At 42.1% G+C, this 19,121-nt stretch overlaps 1 protein-coding gene across 2 annotated transcripts in view; it reads right to left on the reverse strand.

Annotated features, from left to right (window-relative positions):
• atp2b1a (ATPase plasma membrane Ca2+ transporting 1a) overlaps positions 1–19,121 on the reverse strand; it is a 40,100-nt gene that overhangs the window by 15,110 nt on the left and 5,869 nt on the right. For both annotated transcript variants that reach the window (XM_060890109.1, XM_060890110.1), the window contains exons 2-7: positions 15,328–15,761; positions 6,715–6,912; positions 6,330–6,587; positions 5,948–6,073; positions 4,311–4,472; positions 1,942–1,980 (exon numbers count right to left, since the gene is read on the reverse strand). In XM_060890109.1, the coding sequence (XP_060746092.1) occupies positions 1,942–1,980; positions 4,311–4,472; positions 5,948–6,073; positions 6,330–6,587; positions 6,715–6,912; positions 15,328–15,520 (976 nt within the window). In that variant the 5' untranslated portion in view covers positions 15,521–15,761. The remainder of the gene's footprint in view (positions 1–1,941; positions 1,981–4,310; positions 4,473–5,947; positions 6,074–6,329; positions 6,588–6,714; positions 6,913–15,327; positions 15,762–19,121) is intronic.

A 19,121-nucleotide genomic window follows, 5' to 3' on the forward strand; every position in this document is an offset into this window, starting at 1 on the left:
GAGAGATTTGTGTCTGAGAGACAATATACGTAATGATAATAATAACAACAACAACAGTGAGTTTGTAGCCCTGAGCATGGTGATAAACTCCTTTTTTTTCCACCTCCAAACATCATGTTCTGTACTTCAGTCTACCCTTCAATCTCTTTTGTTTAACAGCTACATTTTTCATTTGTGTGGCAACAAAGGGCTTGGGTTCGGGTCCAGCTGTGCGACAAGCTTTGTGAGTCTTGGAGCACCGGATATAATGGGTCTCGTTCTCTGTGGGAGAGAATGACTGTAGGGTCCCTCTGTGCTCCCTGCGAGCAAACAGGCCATGTTCATGCATGCACAAAAGGCGCATGGAAACTAGGGCACCTCACTAGGATTAAGCATTTCTTTCTAAATAGTGAATAAAAATGCAACAAGATGTGCTATAAATTTAAAGAAAAAAAGGTGGTGGGGTTCATCACGGTAACCGCACGCGTCCAACGGCGATCTGTCCGAGCAACCCAGGCCTTAATACAGGCTCAAAGTATTATCAGTGGTGTATCACACAAACCCACACCCGTCATTGCTGTGATGAAATAAGCACGTTAAATATCAGCATGTCTCTGTGAGCGTGTGTGTAACAGTGCAAACACACTCACACACCCCAGTATAAGCCAGAGGGATATCTGTAACCCCTGTGTGACGTGTTTATAGCACCACGGTTGAAGTACGGGCTGCAGTTAGAAGATACACATGGTGAACTGTGTGCATCCTGCTTGTTCTGTGCTGCGTTAGAACCGCTTTCCACTGTGGTATTAGACCTCCTTCCCAGCAAGTGTGGAAAGGAGAGAGGCGCTGTGTAGCCTTTGCTTCAGTAAACACCGCAGTCCTGCTTCAATATCAAACCCAGACTAAATAACACATAACAGACATCCTGTTATCAGAACAGGCACCAGACACAGTTGGCTCGAACGAGACACTCCTCTGTGACTCGTGAGTTTCTCAACAGTAAATGTTCACACTTTAATTAATGCTGAAGGCTCTTTAAAGCCCATTACACACACTGGCCACTTCATTAGGAATACCTGCGTGTCCATGTAGTTCTCTAACAGGCCAGTCATGTGCCAGCAGCATGATGTATAAAATCATGAACATACAGGTCACGAGCTTCGGTTAAGGTTCACGTCAAACGTCACACTGAGTAAAATAAAAGTCTGTAGCTTTAACCGTGGCATGGTTATTGGAGCCAGATGGGCCGATTTGAATGCTTCAGAAAATGTAGATCTCCTGGGATTCTCGATAGTTTACACGGAGTGGCACGGAAAAAAAAAAAATCTCCCTGAGATGATATGACGAAGAAAACCCGAGAGGGAACCTCATCCTCATGGCTGCTTATTGGGATCTTTGTAAATGAGGACTTTTTTTTTGCTGCACAAATCTTTCGGTGTGGAAGGTCTCTTAAATTCATTATCCATTATCTATGATCCATCAAGCCTGCTTCAATAGAAATGTGGTTCTTTATTCAAATGACAGCGATATCTAAAAACGACAGGAAAAAAGCTTTTCCCCACAAAGCGAGTGAAGAAAGTTTCCTGTCAGTGATCTGACTTTAGATGCTTGCTGGAGAAAGACTGAAAGCTGTGATGTTGGTGCTGTTGTCCGTCCTCTCTGTGGTCCGCTGAGGGACGTTGACATATCAGGACACTTTAGTGCTCATCGGATGCTCATCACTTAATGATCGGATTTTTCTTTGAAAAAAATGCATCATGCCAATAAAGCTGAACTGGGTACATACTGTACCTCACAAAGCTACGCACACACGCACTCTCGTACACTCTCACAGCTTTAATGACTATCCGATAGAAGTAATGGGTTAAGGCGATGGCTTTAACGCAAGCTGCAGCACCTCTGAGATTGCCAGCTAAGCCAATATGTGGCTCATTATGCAGTTAAGTCAATAGGGTTACTCACCTTTCTTTCTGTTCTCCACAGAGCCATCTTGCTTTTTGTCTATGGAGAGAAAGAGCACACGTCAGAAATGCTCTGAAACGTATTCACCGGTCCCACGCTGTGCTCGAGATTATTCTTCCGCATCCATTTAAACATATTTCCAATTATGCAAATGCTCTCTTTGATTTAATAGGGTGAGAGGCAGCACTTAGTATTTTATCCAGGTAAAAAAAAAACATGTGGGTTAAGGTCTTAATGCAGAATGACAATCTTTGGCCAGGCCACCCTGAATGTGTGTGTGTCACCTGTGTGTGTGTGCGTGTGTCACCTGTGTGTGTGTGCGCGCGTGTGTCAGTCTGTGTCACCTGTGTGTGTGTGTGTGTGTGTGTGTGTGAGACACCTGTGTGTGTGTCACCTCTGTGTGTCACCTGTGTGTGTGTGTGTGTGTGACCTGTGTGTGTGTGTGTGAGACCTGTGTGTGTGTGACCTGTGTGTGTGTAACCTGTGTGTGTGTGTGACCTGTGTGTGTGTGTGACCTGTGTGTGTGTGACCTGTGTGTGTGTGTGTGACCTGTGTGTGTGTGTGTGTGACCTGTGTGTGTGTGTGTGTGACCTGTGTGTGTGTGTGTGTGACCTGTGTGTGTGTGTGTGACCTGTGTGTGTGTGTGTGTGACCTGTGTGACCTGTGTGTGTGTGTGTGTGTGTGACCTGTGTGTGTGTGTGTGTGTGTGACCTGTGTGTGTGTGTGTGTGACCTGTGACCCGTGTGTGTGTGTGTGTGTGTGTGTGACCTCTGTGTGTGTGTGTGTGTGACCTGTGTGTGTGACCTGTGTGTGCGCGTCTGAGTGTGTCACCTGTGTGTGTGTGTGTGTCACCTGTGTGTGTGTGTGTTTCACCTGTGTGTGTGTGTGAATGTGTGTGTGTGTGTGTGTGTGTGTGTGTGTGTGTGTGTGTGTGTGTGTGTGTGTGTGTCACCTGTGTGTGTGTGCCTGTATGCATGCAGTTGTGATCTAAGCTGCATGTTGAATAAAAACATGGCCCAGGGTTTAGTGAGTGCTGAGCTGCTGAAAGGTTTAGGGGCTTTCATTGGAACGACTAAAACAAGCACAGGAGGCTGCTGAAATTCATTACAAATGCTTTTGGCTAATGGAGCACAAATCCTTGCCATATGCTAAATTGGGGATACGAAGAACAGATCGCCAATAAATAAACAAACAAACAAATAACTAACTAAATATTTCAGCTCCATTTGGTCCTTGCTGAACGGCAGTAGCAAAAGGACAAAACACAACAACTAATGAAGCTTTCTAGACGTTTCTATTTCTGTACAAAACATCCCATAGTATTACATAACAAATACTTCTAATATTTTAAGCGTCTAAATAAATAAACCAGTATCAAATAATAGCAGTTGTAATGAATAGCAACTATTGATCAGGTAACGTAAAGGACGTTGTATTGATAGGTCATGTGACCAAAATCAGAACGAGGTCTGAGTAAACTAGACCAGCTACAGCAGAACATCAACTATTTGATGAAAATATCTTCAATATAGTGAAACAACCAACAATTCCTACAGCATTACAATAAAGACTATTTTACTCAACTCAAGCTTTACATTTGAAATCTGATATTTGGTTTACTGTGATATGAAAATAAGAAACACTGGACACATTGAAATATATTCAAGGTCATTTTGTCATCTTTTATGTCAATCTGAAACCACTGCTCCACAATCACATCATGCCCTACATCCTCATCATACACGTCCATTTCTTTTAGAAACAAAAAAAATAAAAAATTAAATTAGAGGTGAAAAATTTGTCTCAAAATCTTTTTTTTTTTTTTAAATTAAGAACCAATAATCCTAAAAACTGCATCGTTTGTATAAACAAATGTAACGCTTGTGATATCTAGTGTGTTAAGAATTCGCCTTGGCTTAAATACTCAAATGTGAAGTTCTTTTGTTTAGTTTTTCGTATGCAAATTGTATTCAAATCGATCAGTAGCATTTGATCTGGCAACCCCGGTGTCTAGCGCTTCGTGGATACGGCCTTAAATGGCCAGAGACTCGGCGCCGCAGTGTTGGTCTATGGCGAGTGAACCTGACTGAGCAGGAAATAAAGCATACATTACTCTAACCCACAGTAAGTCAGGCATTAGTGCAGTCCTGATAGTCGTGTGCGCGCGCATTTGCACAACAGATATAGTGCACTTTCACCCTTACACAAGCGGACACGCCCAAATTAGATAACAGTTTTTCTTTGGATAAGAACAGCGCTGCTGTCTCTACACAAGCGGAAAGGCCACAGACTAACGTGGCTGATCTATTTTAAAACAGGTCAGACTGCCAGAGAGGCTGGAAGGACACCAAATAATAGTGCAGGCATACTTTTTTTGTCTTTCTTCCTCTCTTTTTCTTTCTTCTTCTCCTCTTTTTCGTCATCATCATCCTCCTCTCCTGCCCCGAGCAGCGTGAAGATGATTCCGGTCTGGGAGTTGACTCCGATGGCGGTGACGACCATTTTTCCAGAGCCCTCCATGACATGGGTACCTGTACACAAGAGGACGCACGGGTGAGGGCATGCCATTTGGTTGCAAGTACAATAAACACAACGGTTCGCACACACAAACAAACATGCAGTGTTTAATTTCTGCGTAAGTGCTATCTAAATATGGGCTGTCTTTCGGAACAAACGACCCAAAGAAGCAGCTATTTATAAAGCACCGAGAGCTTCCTTTGACAATTAAGCAAAGTCGGATTAAGGCTGCTGCTGCTTCGTATTACAACACCGAAGAAAGGCCTAAATAAAAATACCACCTTGCTCTTGAGCTTTCTTTCACGGGGCAAAAGCACGGGGTGATTATAGAGTGTACATGGACCTTCGTTCGCATGCGATACCGCAGCATTTCCCCATATAGCTGACCCAGCTAATCAGCATCATTTATATTTCATAACTTTAACTGCCTGATGGAAAAAGTACTCGATACTTTAAAATGGAAAAATTGCGACCTGAGGTACGTCTATAAACAGGAAGAGGAATTTTAAGGGATTTTGTGTGTCGGTACAAAATCCAAACACATAAAACTCCAGCTGGTATCCATCATTGGATCGAATAGCATCCGCTGGATTACAGAACGCTCAGCAATCAGCATAATACACGATTTGCAGTATTAAATAATAATTATTATTAAAAATAATAGTTTTAAAGAAGGTCTGAGGTTTTGAATAGTATTAAAAAGACTGAAAAAATATTAAATCACACTTTCAGCATTTTCATTCTCATTTCAGTTTAATTTGCAAATATTATTGCCTAGATATTTTGATCTAGATATTAGGGCTGGGTGATTTGATAATGTAACAGTGACATTACATTATTTACACGTCTCTGAGATATTTTGAAGCCTATACTGTAACAAACCTTCTGCGATTTCGACTCGCAGGAAACAAATTAAACTATCGTCAAAATAACTTTATAAAGTATTTATAAGATCTTTTCACTTGTCATCGGTCAGGATTAAAAATGTGAAGGTGTTAATGAGATAAATGTAGTCACGTTAAACGAGATAATCGTCCCTTTCCCCTGATGACCGCTGCTTACAGCACACAGTCACTTATAGAGAACACTCAGCACCAAGGATTAGAGTATGCTGATGACTACAGTGACAAAATAAAGCTTTTCACCTGATGATGACGTGACCAAACTCGACCATGAAACGCTAGCAGAAGAGCAACGGCCACCTCAACCACTGGATTTTGTAATGGTGTGGTTTGGAACTGAATAGTTAGCGGTCCACATGCGCAGGAGCCTGAGATGACTGACAGATCCCTGATTACATAAAGCGTTGAGCCACGGCAGACTCTCCAGTGGAGGTGTGAGTGAATATTAAACAGGCTGATGATCGGACTCATTTAAATACTCTGAGAAAACGTGTCCAAATAAAACTGTACAACACCTCACTGTGCTCGAGATCAAATTTGCGCTCATTTACACGCCGCGTTTAACGGCAGCGCCGTCGGCTTCGTACCTGACAACAGCATTGGATCTTTATCTATCAGCTTCTTCACGTGGTCCGATTCTCCTGTCAGAGAGCTCTCGTCGATTTTAAGATCGTTCCCTTGGATGAGAACGCCGTCGGCGGGTAAGAGGTCACCTGCACAACGACAAGAACAATGAGAAGAACGTCATATCATTTCCACAGCCAGCTCTCGCATGCCCTGCAGAAGGTGAAAGCAAACGTATGCTTCCTGAAGAGACAGGTGAAAGCCAGCAGACACACGTCACAGGGTGGAAGGAGCCATCTGCCCTCTTCTAGATACACGAGCTCAGGGAAGGCTGCAGTGGGCCAGTCGAGAGCATGTCATGTTAAACCACGTTCTGCGTCACGGCCGTGTAAAGCGTGAGCTTACCGTATTTGATTTGTGCGACATCCCCGACTACGATCTCAGCCACGGGGATCTGAATGACTTGCCCGGCGCGCACCACTGTAAACTTCTGCTCTTGTTCAATGCGGCTCTGTAAGCCACGGAACTGCTTCTCTTTACTCCAGTCGTTAAAGGCGGTCACTAGCACCACGCAGATTACAGAAAGGAGGATGGCAGCTCCTTCGATCCATCCTGCCTCGGACTCGCCCTCGTCTTCTACTCCTCCTGATCCTTCCCCGCATTCTACACGCACAAAAAACACACGACACTTTTAACAAAAGAAAAACAAAACAAAAAAACAGCTTACCGAACAATATCAGATTAAAAAACTTTGCAAAAGGTATCGTGAGAATTTAAAAACGGTGCTTACTGTGATCGTTTGTTTCCGGAGGTCTATAAAAAGAAAGGCCTAATGAAATTATGGCTGCCACTTCTAGAATGATCAACGTTACGTCTTGTAACGCTTCCCATACTAACTGAAGAAAAGTTTTTGGCTTTTTCGGAGGTATAAAGTTCTGTCCAAACACTGATTTTCTGCTTTCGATATCAGCAAGGTTCCCACTTAAACCTGGGGGGGGGGAAAAGAGAACAGAAATGTCATATTTGATTACAAGCATTAAACACGTCTAACTATGTGAATACAGATGTGCTGATTCAGTATAAATATTAAAAAAAAACACCATAAGAACTAACAAAGCAAAGATCAAGGTTACATTTGATCAACATCTGGCAGCACTGCATCGCATCGATGACCTACATTCCAGCTGTCGCCTGAGAGCCAGTTTTAGCTGCAAGACTCTCATTTAGGCAAATTTCCCTTTATTCCAAGCGTTTCTGTTGAACACAGAATTCATGCCTCGGCTGCTTCGATTTGCATAGTGCGCTCACACAAGCGCTGAGAAACACAACACACGACCTGCAACATTATACTGTACATGTGAAAACAGGCTTCAGTTACTTTTTGCAGATAAGCACCATGAGCTAACTGTACTAGCTACAAACACACTCCACTGGTGCGAACCATCTCTACTACGTCCTTACACACTATTTTTATTGATTTATTTCTTTTACAATTCACACTAAACTGCTTTGGATGCATGATGTTAAAAAAAATAAATAAATAAATAAATAAATAAAAAATCAGGATTTGGTCATTGATAGAGTAAATGAACTTATTTGACTGCGTCAGGAATGAATCATGTAGGATGTGACTACGGTGCTGACAGAACCTAAGTAAAATAAATAAATAAATGGAGGAGTGAAGATAAGTCATTGAGAAAGTGTGGCTGCAGTCGGTAAATGGCTGAGAATGGAAATTCGATGTCTTTAGTACATACAACTTGTCAGCAGTACAAACAGACTTTTATCACCAGCAAAACAAAACAAGTCGCTCTTGACTTACAGGAGACACACAGGAGAGAGAGAGAGAGAGAGAGAGAGAGAGAGAGAGAGGGGAGATATAAAACTGTAACTATCCTCACTCACTCATTTTCTACCACTTATCCGAACTACCTCGGGTCACGGGGAGCCTGTGCCTATCTCAGGCTTCATCGGGCATCAAGGCAGGATACACCCTGGACGGAGTGCCAACCCATCGCAGGGTGCACACACACACACACACTCTCATTCACTCACGCAATCACACACTACGGACAATTTTTCCAGTGATGCCAATCAACCTACCATGCATGTCTTTGGACCGGGGGAGGAAACCGGAGTACCCGGAGGAAACCCCCGAGGCACAGGGAGAACATGCAAACTCCACACACACAAGGTGGAGACGGGAATCGAACCCCCAGCCCTGGAGGTGTGAGGCGAACGTGCTAACCACTAAGTCACCGTGGCCCCCCGTAACTATCCTATACATCCTATATATCCTATTCTGTACGCTTAACAAAACCATTACCCGTATCAACGTGAGCTAACGTACCTAACAGAGGCTTGAACGTAACGCACAACCTCCAGACCTTTGAGTACGTAACTGTTTAACGTGGTCGACTTGTTGGAGTACGGGCACGTTTGCCGCTCTGCATTGTTTCTGTATGTGGTTGAATCTCAGATGATGTGGACTGTATGCGGAGGGCAGAACACCATTGTTTTAAAAAAATCTAATCAAATTATATACATATTATACGCAAAATAATGAAAAGGTAATAACATCCTCACTTTATAATGTGTGTACAAAAAAAAACGTTGACAGGTGGAGATTTTTGTGATGTTCACACAAATGCAGAGTCACCGGTGCTGAGCATTATCTTTGTGTGTGTGTGTGTGTGTGTGTGTGTGTTTGAGTGTGTGAGAGAGAGAGAGAGAAAGACAGAATTGGCAGAGGAATCAGCACAGTCCATTGTCATGTTGATGATGATATGCGTCATTACTGAAGAAACTGAAACTTGCTCTTTCGCGCGCCCTCATTACTTATTCAGACACCGTCTTTCATTCCACCACACGGTAAATGACAAAAAATTCCACAGTGGTGTTGTTTTGAGTGAGCGTGTGTGTGAAATGAAGTGACGTGACTCTGGCAGGAATTATGTGCTCGGACAAGGTGAGCGAGCTGCTGTGACGTGACACGATGCGAAGGTCTTGACGAGTCGGGAGCTCAGACAAACACAAGAACAAGATGATTAGACATCTGGGCCATTTGTTTTGCTTTTTTAGTAGTCACCTGATGGACAAGAAGCATCTCCTTCTATAGTTTAAGGAAAGAAAAAAAAATTGCTCTACTTGTGATTGTCATTCACAAAATAAACAAAGTTGTTCTGAGTAAAATCTCTGCGCTCGCTGCACTACACACATCAGCCTTTACTAGTCGTTAATTAGCTTGCACAAAATCACACGTGACCGTTTTAAAACCCATTCAGAATACATGCACAGGACACACTGACACCTCTCTCTTCGTTTAAAAAAAAATAACACCATGAATATCTCTTATGTGCGATGGTTAGATAAATTTCCTGAGCTCTTGATCAAACGGATATGGACTTTTGGCCAAGATCGCAAACAGGCTTTTTTGTCGTCTAATATAAAGGAAATGAAACGCTTATTATATCTGTGGTGATGCTCTAAATAGCTTTATATACTTTATTAACGTGACTTAGGGACGGAACGTGAGGGACGGAAGCAGGGAGAGAGGAAAAAAAAGAAGCATTAGAAGGACAAGTGGAAAAGGAGATGGAGAAAGAAGGATGGAAGCGAGGGTGGAAAAAGAGAGGAGGAGTCATGGAAGGAAGGAGGGAAGGGAGGGAGAGAAGGAGGCAGGAAAAGATGGAAGTAAAGAAAAAAAAGGGGGGGTGGGTGTGGAATGAAGGGAGGTAGGAAGGGAAGGCAGGAAGGAAGGAGGTAAAGAAGGAAGTAAGAGATGGAAGGAAAGGAAGGAAGGGATAGATGTGTGGAAGGATTTTTATACTCTAATCTCATTACTAGCTCATTAAAAGATCCTTTTCCCTTGTTTTATGTCGCAGTACACACAATGGCGTCTATAATCACATCCCGTGAGACGAGAAGAGAACAGCAAAGGCACAGTCCGTGTTTCCACAATACTACCTTTGTGTCCACGCTTTTGCATCAGCAACAAGGGTGAGATTAAAGTCCAGCAAAGAGAAAGGCAAAAACATTAGAGCTTCCCTCTCTCGCAGGCCCATCAACATGTGCGTTTCCATGCCATTTAATCACATCTGCATACACCCCTTTCACGGCGCACTCAAGAGGATGCTTTAATTCCCGCTAGGGTGACGTGACCACGTTTGAAACAGGCTGTAATTATGGTTTAAAAAGCAAGGTGACAGACAACCCTGACTGCAAGTAATTCAAATCGCTGACTGCTCCTGCAAATAGATTCGGTCCAGCTTCATTCTGCAGAACTGCACTTCTACTTACAGACGCAACGCTTCAGCCGCCGATTTATTCTCTTTCTACAATCCTGAGCTCCATGAGACAACTCTAATCTCCTGAGCAGAATAAACATGCAAATAATCTCAGTTCCTACCTCCTGTCACGTGACTGTAATTTTGATAAACTTGACATAACGTACTTAACACAACAGGGCACAGGTTCAGAGAAACTCCTGAAGTGGGCTGGTACAAAGCACCGACACCAGAAACTCCTTCAGTAAAATGTTCAATAAACATTTCCATACAGAAAACTTTTGACAGTGTTTATATGTTTTCTTGGACAAACAGCATTTATTAATCTGTTTATTATTATGACTATAAATATGATTATGTATAAATACATACAAGTGGCAGTGAACGTGAGAGTTGCGAGATAGACACGCATCAGAACGGTTCGTTAATCTAGGCTTAAGCGTCGGGGGTGAGTTGGGGGCTGAACCGCATCGTTTTCGTTTCATTTACATCTTTCACTTGCCAACAATTACCATGTGTAATGAACGACACATTGTGCATTTTAACACTTCATAGTTACATTTAATGTTAGTTCCTGTTCTCGCTCACATCACTGTTATATAGAGTCCCCCTCCACGACTCTCCCTGTCTCACTATCTCCTTCATTCTTTCCCCTTTTATGTCTTTTTATTTTTTTATATATTTGCATTTCTTTCTCTTTGTTGCTGTAACAGAGAAATTTCCCCATTTTGGGACGAATAAAGGTATATCTTATCTTATTATATCTTATCTTTTTCCCCTCCTCTCTCTCTCTCCCTCACCATCTCTCTCTCTCTTGCAGTGTCATTTTACCCAAAAAAAAAAATAAATTTAAAGTGAGCACAAACTTTTCTGAGCTGAAGAATTTTCCTTTAAAAAAACCACATCTCCTTCGGTAAATGTTAAAGTGTGTCTCCCAAACACATCACCAAATCAGCTAGTGAATCTGCAACAATTTTTTACAAACTGTTCATTACTAGTCTTAGATTATATTGACGGTCCGCTGTGTGAAATTGCAATAGAAAAGACGAGAAATTAAAACCGTCTGTCATTCATGTCAGAGCTATGTTCAGACCAGCTGACCAATCAGATTCCAGAAGTGAACGCACCGACCAATCAGATTCCAGAAGTGAACGCACCGACCAATCAGATTCCGGAAGTGAACGCACTGACCAATCAGATTCCAGAAGTGAACGCACCGACCAATCAGATTCCAGAAGTGAACGCACCGACCAATCAGATTCCGGAAGTGAACGCACCGACCAATCAGATTCCAGAAGTGAACGCACCGACCAATCAGATTCCGGAAGTGAACGCACCGACCAATCAGATTCCGGAAGTGAACGCACCGACCAATCAGATTCCGGAAGTGAACGCACCGACCAATCAGATTCCGGAAGTGAACGCCCTGACCAATCAGATTCCGGAAGTGAACGCCCTGACCAATCAGATTCCGGAAGTGAACGCACTGACCAATCAGATTCCGGAAGTGAACGCACTGCTATAAAGTGAATAACTGAAGAGAAAGTAATTACGATTAGCAGCTGAACACTTCAGAATGAAGCACTTGGCAGAGGTTCTGATAAAGTAAAAATGTAACCTTAAGAGAAAGTGATGTATAAATATATCTGGATATTATTAAAGATATCGGTCAACAACAGCACAGAAATAAATGTGCTCAGTGTTCAGATTAAAATCCATCGAACGTTCAGCTTACAGCAAATGATTTAACCGTGTAATGTTTTTAATGTATTTGAATATTAGAACGATTCTCGCTGACGTTGTGTAGACGTAGAGCGCATCAGATATTACACCGGTGATGAATCACCTACAGATGTTTAGTGACCTCACAGATGTGACTAGCGGTTTAAATCAATCATCACGCATCTCGTTATCATTCTGACCACCAAAAATTCATTTGTTAAATTAAAATAAATGAATTATCGTTTTTATACAGACTCCACCACGGTGTTGCATTGTTTATAAATCTGATTACAAAAGATTTTTAAAAATAATAATAAAAAAAATTAAATATGTAATACGAATCGAATGAAAGCGTGATCAGAGTGTTCGACTCCTCTCTCTTGTCTGCTTGTACAGGCTGTCTAAACATCTTATGGCCTGCTAATAAAACTTTGAAGTGAACAGAAGGTTAAAAAAAAAAAAAAAGTGCCTGTGTCTCTTCTGCTCGCTTTTGTCCATTAGCTTAGATATGGAAAGCTCCGACATCTGTCTCGCAATGGCATATTATTTGATCGATCGGTCCATGGCATACGTGTTTTGAAATCTCTTTTTAATGTTCTAGCATGAGCATTTTTTTTTTAAACCTTCCCTGATTTGATTCATGTGTGTAATCTATTCGAGTTGAGTTCTTCTTCATCGTACTACTGTAGAGCAACAGAACCCTGCTCCTGCTCCAGAACTCTACTGACTCAACGTCTATGTTTAGATTGGTCTATTCACGATGACACTTCACACCCTAGGAGTCCGGGCACGAACGGGAGCTGTACAGTGCCAGTGTTTTGCTCACATTTGCAAGTTAAAATAATCATGTGCAAATGAGAAGATCTTTACGAGCATTGTTGTAAATGATCAGTCACACCGGCGCTGAGCCGGGTGAACATTTCGTTTAGGAATACGTGATAAGACGGAAAGGTGTAAACGGAGACGAAAGAATGAACTGCAACGGAAGCCGAGCGTTTTGAAATAAGCACAATTCCGTGGACAGAGCTCTAACTAGGGCTGGGGGATGGGCCTGAGTCATCGGATACCGCCGTCGTCTAAAACGTAAATCGACTCTAATCCTGTGACATACGATTTGGAAACGGATAGCGGTGAAAAAAGCGGAAAAAAGTCGTTTTGAGTCAGCTTCCTACTTAAGCTGAGTATTTCCACCAATGACGTGCAATCATAGTGTCCCACACGAGTTGGGGAATAACACGCGACTCTGATCGTGGACCAAAAATGTGTAATGTGTTGGGGACAAAAATAAGAGAGGTGTGTTGGGTAGATTTAAAAAAAAAAAGACAGAAAGGGTAAAAAAGAGGAAATCAGCATGAGATGGTTGAGAAAGAGGTTACCATGGCAACCCTGCTGTAAAACAGTCTTATTTGGCTGTGGTGTAATTGCTTACCACTTGATTTTTTGGTGTTTATAATTAGTGCAACTATTACGACGCTGTTTTTGTTTGGCTCTCGCGCGGCCATACCGCTAACGTGACAGAAAGAGTCGAGACGTTACGGGTTATTAGGTTCGAGTGTTCAGGATTTCAGCTGTTCACTGGGACTTTAAATCACAAGTGTAACATGTTGTCATGGACTGTTGTGTAATTAGAGGAACCTTTAGTTAGCGAGAGAAGTGCACTGAGGATATATTCTCAGAAGTAGCATGCTCTTGGGCGAGGGGGACAGAGCGGCGTGGGACGCTGCAGTGGATCTGACTGCAGTGTTTGCACCTTTGCTTTGGTGCATGCTACACACACACACACACACACACACACACACACACACACATACACACACACACACTGCACAAAAACACAGCTACTTAGTTGAAACTCAAATGCAAAACGCACACATTTCTGTATACTTAAAAAGATCTAATGCTGTGGCATTTAAAGCGTTTATGACGGTGGAACATGAAGCCATGCTCATAATCCACTGATGACAAAATGAATTCAATTGCACACTTCCTAAGATTAGTAAATTAGAGATGTCTATTTAGAGATCTAAAGTCATTAATTTGTGATGAAGCACCGCCCGTAGGATCTACAGTGACTACTGAGATGAAGCGCATCCCAACAAACAAGCATTTAAGATTGGTCATTGTTCAAATGACTGCATACACTTTTGCTAAACCCACATCTTACTGCACTATTGCTCCTTAATGCCTAGATAAACATCTAATCAAAACTTCTAACCAAAATCCCAATTCCTATTGACTGACTTATGTAAAAATAAATAAATAAATAATTCAAAACTGGGAGCGAAACCACTTTAAATCATAGCAGTGATTTCAACATTATTTCCTTTCCAGTATGATGTCAAGAAACAAACAGCCTAAAAATAAACATTTCCCCAAGTGGCCCGAGTCTGGAATTCGTCACTTCCTGTGAGGCAGGAAACAGGAGTATACGATGTCAGATAGCTGATATAGACCGGTCTTCAAACATGGAGCGGTTTGTCGTAATGAAAAGCTGTGTAGAAAATATTTTTCACTATGATTCGATTTAAACATGACGGATTTCGTTTTTTCCTTCTAACTCGTATGCGACCGGGAGAAGGGAGGCGTGGAGTATTAAAGAATAATGTGTGTATGATGTCTAATGTCGAGATACAACATATTTCTGTTCATACTGTTGCAACAAAGAAATGCCAGAGGTTGTCTGAGAGTCAGCAGTTTGCAGGTTACATTACGTTCTAATTATCTTAACTATGAAAACCACCAAAGTGCCACGGTCAAGTCATTAGTTCATTAAAACTGACTGAACGGGAACTCTAAACCTCTCATGTGTACACACACACACACACACGTGCACGCACACAGCTGTGGAGGAGGATCAAGCAGCTGTGGATGTGATGGATGATGATTTTTTTTTTTTTTTTTTTTTTTAATCTAGGATCAAACCGAAAATCCCTCGTCTCGCTCATGGTTCAGTGGAGGTCATGCCTATGATTAAGCGCAATGTGCGTGAGAAGGGAATAAAGTGCTGCATGCAGGCGAGCGGATGTGAGCGGTTTCGCTTTCTCAACAGGTACGCCGAGTGGGCGGAGACAACAGAAGGGCCGTCGCGGAATCCTGAAGGGTGTCCGAGGATGTAAATTCACAACTTACGGATTATTTTTGTGGTATTTCTATTCTATTTCTCTCTGTAGCAGAAAGTGTGTCACTTTAAAAATGAATAAATAAAAAGGAAAGAAAAAAGAGGGAACAAACTGCCATTGTTGTGACTGCATAAGATGCTGAATGCCCAAGTTGTTCTTTCCATGTTGTCCTATGCCATGAATGAAGGCTTCACTTACCGCATGCAGACTCAATAAACCTCATACTTTTTTGCATACTCATACTTAACAGAAAGTAAGAAACAATATCTGATGTACCATCTACGGGTGAAGTTTTCAGTCTGTTGCAGAGTCCGTTAACGTCCCCGTAAGTATCCTGGATTTTTTGTAATCCCTCGGCCCCCCGCAGTTCCATGATCGAGCGCAGCTCTTTGAGCGAGCAGCCGAATTCTCCATCGTGATTGGGCTCCGCTATGGAGTTCTTCACCCCGCTGTACGAGTTGTTAGCCATGTCGCTGTGGGGGGAGGAGGGAGAGTGGGGGTGTTTAGGCGTCCCAAAGGAAAGCTAAATCCTCAGGAGACTGATGCCAGTAGTTCCCATAAACAACTGACGTCCTTCAACGAAGCAGGAGGAGGAGGACTGACTGTATATGGCAGGACTGGGTCAATTCAAAAGCCATTTCCCTCAACTTCTTGTGTAAGCTCATTCGTTCATGCTGACAGGAGCGTCACAGAAAACAATCCATACAAATCTGGAGAGAGAGAGAGAGAGAGAGAGAGAGAGAGAGAGAGAGAGAGAGAGAGAGAGAGAGAGAGAGAGAAGGTTAGTATTGCAACTGGACAGTGTACAGAACTACGCAAGGTTGTTATGAAATGAAACACTGAACACCTAAAGTTCAGCAAGATTCCATTACACCTAAAAATAAATACAATGTAGGAACACCAGGTCACTGGCTCAGGTTCAACATGACACACTGCCTACTTTCACACAGGAGGAAAAACATCACAGCTCCTATAACCTGATAACCTAGCGAGTTGGGGCTTTTTCATTCATCTTGTATGAGGTCGGGGGGGCGGGTCGGTCAACTTGTGCTAAAACCGACCACCACTCTACACTATTTCTACTGATTTTATTTTACATGGCAATTTCAGTGAAGAAATCTATGAAGAGTCCCAGAACTTTACAATATAAAGTGATCACATTTTTTGTGAACACAATAACGTTCACTAGTAAAGAGATTTATTTAAAAAAAAAAAAAAAACAAAAAAAAAAAAAAAAACACATGAAATGCAAAAAGAGCTTCACCTCAAACATTTGGTTTACCATAAAGACCACTTTATTGTGAGAGAATGGAGCGAAGGTTGCCTCATACACATATGCAGTAATAGTGGGTAAATCGTGCTAGTAAACCTGACATATATATAGCCACGTGGTTTAAAAAAATAAATTGCCACCACACCATGATTTATCAAATTTGATTGGTTAAAAGGTGTGTTATAACGGCATGACTAAGTCAGCAGTTCTTTAAAGTAAACGTCAGGTTTATATAAATGTGCTCGAACATGCATACTAATGTGTTACTGTTTCTATAGTAACGACTAGAGAGAGATGCTCTGGTTAAAAGGGGAGGATTTAGTGGCTCTCTGCTTGCATGTTGTGCCATACAAATACCCCACCCAACCCTTCCACCCTATAGATAGATACATACTCGTTGATGCTGAAAGCTTGGTTAGCGGTTTAAGCTAGTTTAATATGCTTGCTGTAGAATGAGTGAAAAGAAGAAGAAACGAGGGTTAATGAGATTAAACCAATGCCTTTCCTTAGCATAATCATTTGGCTACTTGCTGTGAGAGAGAAACCTGTGCGAGAGCATTTACTGTGCAAAAGTGTCTCGAAAGTGATATTATTGCTCAGCTGCATAAGAAATTGTCAGAGAATGTCAGAGTGTCTTTTTCATTGGAGGATTGGAGCTGATGTCGGGGATTTGGATAGATTACTGTCTGATGATGTAGCATTTGGTCTGAAACATCCATCGTTCGACCATCTCTAGTTCATTGCCTCATTAAAGAATATGTTTTCTGAGTATTATATAATCTGTGTATTTTTCTCTTCAGCAGGTAAGAGGAGTCTTGCACAAGTTAGGTAGCTAAAGTCCAGACCAGAGGATAGAAAGACATTAGATGAGAAGAAGTGTGAAATACAAAAATACAGAGATGTCACAGGGACATCCTGCTTTATTAGTTAGCTGGCTATGACTTCTTGAGCTATGGGGTAAGGATACAAACTCCTCAACCGTGATTGGCTTCTTACTCCATCGTTCCTAAATCTTTTAAGCACTTCATTTATCACATCCGGTCTTCATTATACTGGACATGTGTCTTACAGGTAGAAATATCTCACACCATCTCAGGGACACTGTAGTGTAGTTTTACTTCAGTTTTTCAAACCACGCTGTAGATTTTAATAATATTTATGAATAAATAAATCTTTTCGAAAGACGTTCTCTCGGGAGCTCTCGGGTCCAGTGCGAAAGGATCACACTTCTTCATGTGTCAGAAGAGAAGCGCATCCGTTGAACAACCCGTTTGGCTTCCTGTCTGTGTACCGGTCTTGTCATAATCAAATGAGACAGATAACTTGTTTATAGCAGGAAATGACACCACTACAGCGTTTCTAATTTTCAAACACACACACAAAAAAAAAAACAACGTCCTGGTTGAACCTTTGTCTGAATGAAAGGCGTCAAAGCACAAGCTTCTGCTGTCTGCCCGTAGTGGACAGAAGCTCGAACAAGAGATCGAGCTTGGCCAAAGTGAGCGCGGCGCCAACATTTGCTTCACGTTAACAGTTTCGAGTTGCAAAGCAGGTCACATGTCACAACAGCAGAAAATCATTGTGACTGGATGGCTAAAGAACAGCTGGGATTGTACACGGCTGAGAAATGGCACACACTGTCTTAACTCTTTCATCACTGGACTAGCCATCATTACTAAACACACACAAAAGACTTTGTAGTGTCAAGATGATGCTATAATATGTACTCTATAATCTCTTTTTTATTCTCTGACTGCTTTTTGTTTCACCCTAAAAAAAAGCACTGGAGCATGTAAACCTACAGAACCCCAACCCCACCCCCACCCAACCCCATGCATCCTAGCTTGGCAACTGGACCCCCGATGTGTGTGTGTGTGTGTGTGTGTGTTCTCTGGGTTTGCAAGTCAAGGACAGCAATTCCAGGGATCCCTCCACACTGGAGTCACAGGCAGTGATGTATTTTTAGAATCACCCAGCCGACCCCCTCCTCGTTCCTGTTCTCATCCCCAGAGCGGCTGCAGCTGAAGTGGGTCATGACACATCTATCTGAGGGGAATAAAGCCGAGGTGTTGGCTTTAATCACACTGTACGGTACAGAAACCCCTTGGAGTGAGTGTCGTTCGCTCGACACGTGTTTACGCGTGTGTGTACACACTTCACTGCTTTCGGTGCATGACACAAAAAGACTGATAAAACAAGTAGGCACAGTGACGACACAAAAAAATGTCCAAATTTACATAAAATGACATCATCGGTCTAGAATTTGTACTGATTAAATGGATGAGGAAAGAACTGCAAAGGCTAAGAGATTCTGATCTGAAGGGATCCCTGAAGCATTAGTTCATTAAGATACACAGCTAAACCAACCTGTGTGTTAAACACTCCGCCATCACACACAGGTTGTAACGCACTGGAGCTACAAAGTCATTAACACGCTAAATTAAAAGTAAGAACGTGTACTAAATTGTACCTTTCCTTGCCAGGGAGGATTTATGAGCCTTATGCTATATCCAGGTTTCCAAGTGAAAGACAGATACCCCATGATGTACCTTTAAAGGCTCCATCCAAACCGAGCAAATTCAACCAGTTTAATCAAGTGATCTTGGTGTTCCGATGCATTTAAGGTGTGGTTCGTATTAAGCGGGAGTATAAACTTTAAAGCTGTGATCACACTAGCAAGAGACAAAGTGACAGGAAACTATACATTTTTTACCTATTCAAACTATAGTCAAATTAGTTATGATGCATTAGTTATTAGTGCTTTCAGTTATTCCTGTTATATTCAACCTATCAGCAG

This window comes from Tachysurus vachellii, chromosome 16 (genome assembly GCF_030014155.1).
Source record: "Tachysurus vachellii isolate PV-2020 chromosome 16, HZAU_Pvac_v1, whole genome shotgun sequence".
In the NCBI taxonomy this organism is placed as follows: domain Eukaryota; kingdom Metazoa; phylum Chordata; class Actinopteri; order Siluriformes; family Bagridae; genus Tachysurus; species Tachysurus vachellii.